Below are 8,962 nucleotides of genomic sequence, written 5' to 3' on the forward strand. Positions count from 1 at the left end.
GGAAAACATGTTGAACATGTAGTATAAGTTGGCGATGGAAAATCCTATGACACACTAATGAAAATAAAATTTGAGTATGGAGATGCATAAAAGTGGCCTTTGATTTATCCTTGTGACTGGTATTTATTGAGTATGGAGATGCATTTAAGTGGCTTTTGATTCATCCTGGTGACTGACATTTTTTGAAAAATGTCCAACCTGTATTGATGAAGATATATTATGAGGCAGGTCTAAAAGATGTAGCTAAACTTCTTAATGCTGGTTCTAGAATAAAATGTTTGACAGAATATACAAGATTTACTCTGGTTCATTATTTTTTGTTGCAGGCTTGGGAGGCTCTTTCTAGACATCAACTTAAGATGTACCAAGGCAAGAGGGTCATAATGATTTCCTATCTCTTTTTTCAAACATCAATGCTTCCTTCACTGAAAATAAGTTCTGAGTTGAGGCTTCCTTTTTTGCCTTATTACAAACATTTACATCACATCTAAATGCAGATTCTGATTTCAAACTCTGGCGTTCCAAAAAGAGAGAAAACGATGAAGCATTCAGATTTTGGGACAACTTCATACACACTGGTTTCCTTTCCTACTTTGCTCTGTATATTTCTATTAGATCAAAGAACTGGAACCTAAGAATGGCGTCCTTGAAAATGATATGTCCTCTCTTTAGTGCTTTTGACAGACCTCTATATCTTAAACTTGTACCTTATCATTTAGCAGACTTGTTGACCTTTGCCCAACCTATTTTAGATTTCTTCTCTTTAGGAGCATTTGCAGTGTCCATCACTGGCACTGATTTAAACTGTGTGGCTTTAGATGACGCACATGAAATGCAAATTAAGTTGCAAACCAAACAAGCCCTGAATTCAACCACAAAACAAGTATTTAGCTTCTACATGCTTATCATTACCTTTTAGAGCAAAAGTCCTACAAAATTTAAAAAAAACAGCTTTTAATTAAGCATAAAAATTCAACCATTGGGGAAATTTCTATCAGACAAAATGATGAGAAAAACATCCAGGAATACATGAAACGTCTAGACACATCATCATTATTAACAAATGGAACCAATACCAAATTACACCAGATATTTACAGGAGAAATATGTGCACCAAACATTTTATCAGACATGCTCAACTACAGAAAATATGGAGAGGAGGATTTTAAAAGTTTTATCAGTTGTGTAGTTCTTAAAAATAAAAAAGTTCCTAGAAAAAGAAGAAACCTTAACATTTTCTACAATCATTACAAAAAACAACCAAGAACAAAAAAAAGAACTACATGTACAAGACGATAAAACTGTTATTCATTAATTCCGAAAGCGATTGGCTTATTCAAAAACATTAGAAAAGCCTGTGGCAGAATTGCATCAACTTAATAAACTGCCTCGAGCTATATATACTGCCGATGAGCTACCAATTAAAGGTGAAAAATCTGGTGTTGTAAACCTCTTCAAATCTCTCTTCTCTTCTTCATACACAGACAGCCTTTCCTTTACAAATTCTAACACAACTGTTGTTCTGCCACTAAGTAATGTAACTAATGCAGACAGTTTAAACCATTTTATTCATCAATGTAGACTGAACAAGATAGAGTGGTGAAGAGCTACAAAGAAAGTAAAAACTACTTATAAAAAATGTTAATACAAAATACAATACAAAAACATGATCATAACAGCCATATCAAGTTGTTATATGAAACTACCAAAAAATTATAAATTACAATTATGACAGGAAATGCGTTCCATACATTTTTCACACGAAAAAAGGGGGTATAGAATAAACAACTGAAAACCCGAAAAAATGGGAATCTCAGGTCTAGGGAATTACAAAAAGGGAAAAAGGTAAGTATTAACCACGTAAGTATCATACCAGGTAAGTATTGTTTACAAAACAATGTATTTTGATTGTCAAACCGACATACCATACAACGACATAAAAATTGCAAAATGCAAGAAAATAATCATTAAACTTGTATCAAAAATTACTTGAACAGTATCATAAACTCATATTATAGTAAATAAAAAGGTTCTTACATTGTGGTCAGCCAAAGCTTATGGAAATTCCTAGATAAATTGTCCGAGATAGTTTGTCATCACATGGATTGATGTAAAAGTTCGATAACTCTGATTAAACCTACGATAAGCTTTCAGTGACATAAAATTGAAACATAGTAATACACAAAATATTAAATCAACAAAATTCGATCTAATTAATAAACTGGTGAAGAATGTTTACACAATAACACCAGATTTTATGATAAGCATTGTATACTGAATAGTTCTAATAATGTTACTTTACACTCCCCGTCTGATATCAGTCTTCTGGATATCACTATAACTAAATAAATCTTTGAACAAATACAATTTATGTTTAAAGTTCAACACATTGTTCTCGATCAGAGACAAGAAGAACAAGTTCTGTAATTGGTCGCACATAAACTGTTGGTTTGCCATCTCTAATCACACGTAGTTCTGTTTTTCTCACTTTTCCATCATCACTCGCGAATGCACGAATTACTAGTCCAAGAGGCCATACATTACGAATTAGAGTTTTGTCTCTCAATAAAACGACATCTCCTTCCTTTATGTTTGGAACATCCTTTTGTATGCACATTGAACGACAAATTTGTGTGACGTATATAATTTTTCTGACGTCGGACACTCAAGTAGATCCATGTGTTCGTGGATAGGTTTTTGTGTCCTGTTAAATTGTTTCTTTTTTTAAAAGTTTTGGATTCTCATAAATTCTATGTATAACTTTTGGACTAGTTTGATTTCTGTAATTTATTCTTACATACTTTTGATTTTTTAACCCTGTCTGCGCTCATTGCCTATGTAAAATTTAAAATTGTTTATAATCCAGGTACTTTTGATAACTATTGTATGCACATTGAACGACAAATTTATGTGACGTATATAATTTTTCTGACGTCAGACACTCAAATCAATCCATGTGTTCGTCGATAGTAGATGTTGTTGTGTCCTGTTAAATTGTTATACGATGATGACTGATGTTCCCATATTTTGACTATTTTATTGATTGTGACCGTTTATTTAACGCATCATGTAAATGTAACGGAATTTGATGAGACTGTTATTAAAGTGAGAGGGTTAGCGCTATAGAACCAGGTTTAATCCACAATTTTCTACATTTGAAAATGCCTGTACCAAGTCAGGAATATGACAGTTCTTGTCCATTCGTTTTTGATGCGTTTTGTTTTTTGATTTTGCCATGTGATTATGGACTTTCCAAATTGATTTTCCTCTGAGTTCAGTATTTTTGTGATTTTACTTTTTGCCATTTTCTCCTTGACTGAAGATTGTTCAGATACTCTTTGCGCCACCTTGACCAAAACATGTCAGAAAGAACCATAACACGCTTCCATTCGGCACGAAGAAGATCCTTTGTGTCAAATTCTCCAATGTAATCGGTTTCGATTGTAGATTTTGTCTTTTGAGTAAGAAGAACTGCCGGTGAAAGTATAAACGGATTATCAGTGTCAGAAGAAACCGGAACTATCGGTCTATGATTCACTATACTCGCTACTTCAGCCATGAAGGTAACTAAAACATCATGAGTTAGAAATTTTGTGTTTGAATCTGTAAGAATTGAGTCCAAAATCCTTCTTGTTACGCCTATTAATCGTTCCCACGCTCCTCCCATGTGCGAGGAGTGGGGAGGGTTGAAAATCCAAATCGTCCTCGTTTCATGCATAAATGTTTTAACTTTGTCATCTTCAACGTTAATTGCCTCGATGTGTAAAGGATCCACTGCACCTATAAAATTGGTACCGCGATCTGATCTAAAAACACTCACTTTTCCTCTGATTGCAATGAATCTGCGTAAGGCGTTGATGAAAGCACTCGAAGACATCTCTTCAACTATTTCTATATGTATTGCACGTGTCGGAAGACATGTAAAAAGTATAGCCCACCTTTTAGAATTTGAACAGCCACCACGAGTCCTGCGATGAATAACAGACCAAGGACCAAATGCATCGACCCCCACATTAGTAAATGGCGGAGTGGGTTCAATTCTGTCTGTAGGGAGGTCAGCCATCTTTTGAACCTCCAAACAACCTCTGAGTCTACGACACGGGACGCAATGGTGTATAACAGATGATACGAGACGTTTCGAGCCTGTAATCCAGTAACCCTCTGCACGAATGGCACCTTCTGTAAAATGTCGTCCTTGGTGCTTGACTTGGGCATGAAAATGTTGCACTAGTAATTTTGACACATGACATTTTCCTGGAAGAATGAGTGGATTTCTTTCTTGGTATGGCAGATTTGATTTATTGAGTCTTCCACCAACACGCAAAATGCTTTCACTATCCAGAAATGGATCTAAAGATATAATACTACTGTTTTTCCTAAGATTTTGTCCATTTACTATGCAGTCTATTTCTGAACTATAAGCTTCACTTTGTATTGTCTTAATTATAAATATTTCTGACTCATTGAGCGACTTATCTACATCGATATCTTGTAAGGTAACCTTTTTGATTCTCGACTGAATGAATCGTTGTAAAACGGCTATTCCATTTACTAGTGACTTCCATGATGAAAAATTTAGAAATCGTTCAGATCCAATAGAATGGCTGTCTTCAATTGTAGTCTTTGTAACTGTCACAATAGGTCGTACTTCTTTATCTAAATCTGGATTGACTAGTGTCGTTAGAGTTGCAGTAGATGCAGAAGCTTGTAGTTCTCCACTTAGAAACTTAGTTGGTCCTTGCAGTCAACAACTAGAACCAATATCTTCTGACGAAACTGACCTTGTAGCTTGATCTGCAGGATTGACTGATGTTGGAACGTAATTCCATTGTTCTGGGACCGTTGACTTACGTATGCGTTCGATTCTATGTTCCACATAAACATAAAAGCGACGTGTCTGGTTATAAATATATCCCAGGACCACCTTGCTGTCGGTGTTAAACTTAACAACATCGAAAGTCTCATCAAAGTTCTCAACAACTGTCTTTGATACGTCAACTGCCAAAACAGCTGCACACAGCTCTAACCTCGGTATAGTGTGTCCATGGTGAGGTGCGACTTTCGCCTTTCCTAAAATGAATCCAGTTTCAGTGTTGCCATCAGGTTTGATTGTTTGTAAGTATGATACCGCTGCAATAGCCTTTTCAGATGCGTCAGCAAAGACATGAAGTTCGAAGGTAGGTGTTTTACTTAATGAAGAACTTACATACATGCGTGGAATTGTAATGTTCTGACGTGCACTAAGCGAATTTCTCCAAGTTTCCCATTTCAATTTGCTGTGTTCCGGCAGGGGTTCGTCCCAATCAACAGATTGCGCCATAAGCTCTCGCAGTATAATTTTACCTTCAACTATGACTGGAGCAACAAAGCCCAGCGGGTCAAATAGACTGTTAAGTGTAGATAATACACCACGGCGTGTAAAAGGTTTGCTTTCTTCAGAAATTCGATAGGTAAAACAGTCTGTAGCTAGGTCCCAATACAACCCTAAACTCCTCTGTAGTGGAACACTATCTGAATCAAAGTCTATGCTCTTCAAGTCTTGCGCAAGATCTTCATGTGGAAGAGCGGACATTACTTCATCACTATTTGATGCGAACTTATGAAGGCGTATATTTCCTTCCTCCAATAAGGTTTTCTGAGTTCGTGTTAGCAGATCTATCATGTCCTGACTGCTATCTAATGATATCAGTCCATCGTCAACATAAAAGTGTCTCTGAATAAAATCTCTAACATCTAGTTCAGCCAAATTTGAGCACTTTCGTAGTCCATATGTTGCAACCGCTGGCGAGGGGCTATTTCCGAATACGTGTACGGTCATTCTAAAGGCTACTAGCTGTTTATCAAGGTCGTTGTCTTCGTGCCATAGGAAACGAAGAAAGTCTCTATGCTTCTCATCAACAGAAAATGAATAGAACATCTGCTGAACGTCAGCTGAGGCAGCAATACGATTCTTTCTGAAGCGCATGAGGACGCTCAGAAGAGAATTATTTAGATCCGGTCCTTGTAGTAATACCTTGTTGAGTGACACATCTCCAAATTTGGCAGAGGAATCAAAAACACAACGGATCTTTCCAGGTTTCTTTGGGTGATAGATACCAAAGACAGGTAGGTACCACGATTCTGCTCCTTCGTCAAGTTTTGGTGCTATTTCTGCATGATTGTTTTGTATAAGATTGTGCATAAATTCTAAAAAGTGTTCACGTTTTTCTTTATTAGACTGAAGACTTCTATCAAGTGTTTTAGCACGACGTAAAGCCATAGGAAAATTGTTTGGTAATCGTTCCCTATTAGGTTTAAAGGGTAAAGGTGCGCACCAATTTCCATTTTCATTCTTGTGGAAATCCTTCTCCATTATATCAAGAAATATTTTGTCTTCTATAGACTTTCCAGGTGTGTCATCGAACTCAGTTCGATCAAATACACCGTCTCCCAGTTTTGTTTCAAGGTCAAAGTCAGTATTATCAAGTTTGTTTTGAGTTTTCAGCAATTCTCGTACACTGATTACATTTGGACACGGTTTTAAGAGTGACGGGCGTCCACCTGCTTGTATGTATGTCTTGTAAGACTTGACAGAGTCTGTGACATGTCTATTTCCAATACAAACATCTCCGATTATAACCCAACCCAAAGCTAATCTTTGTGCATATGGAGAATGAGCTGGTCCGATTCGTTGTTCAATTATATGATGAGCTTCTAGAAGGTCTCGTCCTATCAATAAAAGAATACTAGTATCTGCATTTTCGTCTAAAGGTTCAAGTTCATGTGAAATGCTACGAAGATGATCGTGATAATTAGCTACGTCTGGAGTCGGAATCTCATCGCGATTATTTGGTATCTCCTTACATTCTATGACTGTTGGCAATTGCATTTTTGTTGACCCATCTAAAGATTCGAGTAACAATCCTGATACACGTCGACCATTCATTCTTGTCCGACCCGAGCAACTCATTAATGTATACTCCTCTGGTTTACATACAATGTCAAATGAATCAAACAGTTCTTTTCTACCCAAAGACCTATTGCTTTGTTCGTCTAATATAATGTAAGTCTTGATGCGTTTGGATGGATCATCTTCATGCGAAACAAATACCGGAAGTATCTTTGCACATGACTTTCCAGAAAATTTACCATTACATATGTCCATGCAATACGCCTTAACAACTTTGCTTGCGTCTTCAGATTGCTCCCCGCCATGGGGTTCCAAAGGTTGCATTTTCTGTTGTCCGTAAATATGCATTCCTGAACTATGAGTAGAGCTGTCACACTCCTTACATTGAACAGTTTCATGACAATTGCGACTGAGGTGATCTTTCGAGTTGATGAACTTGAAGCATATACCGTTTTCCTTGATTATCTTACGGCGGTCCTCTATAGACTTGGATAAAAACGACCTGCAATCATTTAACGAATGATTAGTCTTATGAATAGCACATTTAAGCTTAATTGGTTTAATGCCCTCTGTGGAAGTAGCAATTTCTGTCTTACTAACATTTATGTTTCTCGTGCTCAAGCGTGGTCTCTGAGATGAACGTCCGGATTCTTAATCCCGTGATTGTGGTGAATTGTTGTTCTGATCAGTTTCAAATTTGAATCCTGGGTCATTGTACTTACTAGCCTGATCGGATATGAATTCAACAAAAAACGAAAATCGCGGAAAGGAACATGCTTTGACTTCTTGTAGTTTGTTGCTTTATCCCTCCACTTATATTGTAGCGACTGTGGCAATTTACTCATTATCGGGTTGATTCCTACTGAAGAGTCGAAGTAACTTAGAAGCTTCTCATATACAGGATTCTCTTTAATTGACAATATTTCCGAAAGAACATCTTGTAAATCATATAATCGTTTCACTTCTCTAAATGTTACTTTAGGAAATTCATTGATCTTTGTCTTCAGTGACGTTTCTATCATTTCCGGGCTACCAAAACGTTCTTCTAGCCTTTGCCATATCTTTCGTAATCCTATCGACGGATCATTTAAGTTTGATGTCCGGATGCTTTGTCCAAACTTTGATGAATCGGGTCCAAGCCACTTAATTAAAAGTTCACTTTCCTCAATAGCAGTCACTTCAAGTTCCTTTGTAATAGCTTTAAAACCGGATTTCCAAAGTGCATACGATTCTGGACGATCATTGAAACGGTTAAATCTTGACATCAAAAGATCTTTCTTCAATAGAAAGCGTGAAAATTCGCTCAAACTGGGGTTGTTGTCAACATCTACGGGTTGAGAAAGAGACGTATGAATGTGGTCCAGTGTATCATTTCTACTCTGACGTGTAAGAGAAAAGTCATTCGTATCGTGATTTTCAACTGGCTCCGATACAGGTATTTGATCCAGGTGTGCACTTGGGATAAATGGAGCACTAGTATGATCGCCCAAGTGAGTATTGCTGTGAACCGGATTATCACGGAAGTTCTGACTGTTAAATGTAACATTTCTATGACTTTCGACGTACTGCCTAGTTCGATCTAACTCGTCTTGTTTAGGTATTCCTTGTAATGACTTGGCATCGTGCTGTGACTCATCGTCTTCCATAGCTGCTTTGTACTCTGCATATGCTACAGCTGCTTCTTTTTGCTTACTAAGAAATTCTAGATCTGCTTGAATGTCCATCTGTTTTCGCTGTATTTCGGCATCTGCCTTCCATAGTCTGTTGTTATTTTGGTCAAAAATTATGTCCGTATTTATACGGCCAAATTACACCAAAAAAAAGAATAGTCTGTCAAAATGGCAACATAATGATCAGTATCTGAGAAAAATCAAGGTTTAATAGTAAACCGTTCTTACAAAACTACAAATGGCAGATTGCTCCTCGACATTCCAATGACATTTAGCGGTGTCTTTAGAGGACTTATGGACTTTAACGGTGCCACAGACATTAAATAAATTTAATGTGTTTCAATAATTCGAATGACTAAACAACTTTTCTTTGAAAAATGTAATCCATTTTGATTGTTCAAAT

The 8,962-nt window shown here is 36.8% G+C and overlaps 1 protein-coding gene across 1 annotated transcript; it reads right to left on the bottom strand.

Annotated features, from left to right (window-relative positions):
• Positions 1–1,424: 1,424 nt before the first annotated feature.
• Positions 1,425–8,613, bottom strand: LOC134706008 (uncharacterized). Its single transcript, XM_063564720.1, has 3 exons — positions 7,731–8,613; positions 3,296–7,458; positions 1,425–2,602 (listed from the first exon to the last, which is right to left on the bottom strand). The coding sequence occupies exons 1-2, from the start codon at positions 8,611–8,613 to the stop codon at positions 4,745–4,747; spliced, it is 3,597 nt and encodes a 1,198-aa protein (XP_063420790.1). The 3' UTR covers positions 1,425–2,602; positions 3,296–4,744.
• Between the last annotated feature and the right edge of the window lie 349 nt (positions 8,614–8,962).

Source organism: Mytilus trossulus, chromosome 2 (assembly GCF_036588685.1).
Source record: "Mytilus trossulus isolate FHL-02 chromosome 2, PNRI_Mtr1.1.1.hap1, whole genome shotgun sequence".
Lineage (NCBI taxonomy): Eukaryota > Metazoa > Mollusca > Bivalvia > Mytilida > Mytilidae > Mytilus > Mytilus trossulus.

What these genes read in the sequence shown, in the direction of transcription:
- LOC134706008 (XM_063564720.1), bottom strand. Translation starts at nt 8,613, where the DNA reads ATGGACATTCAAGCAGATCTAGAATTTCTTAGTAAGCAAAAAGAAGCA. An exon ending in AGGAATCAACCCGATAATGA is followed by an intron (nt 7,459 to 7,730) that starts GTAAATTGCCAC and finishes CTACTTCCACAG; the next exon opens with AGGGCATTAAACCAATTAAG.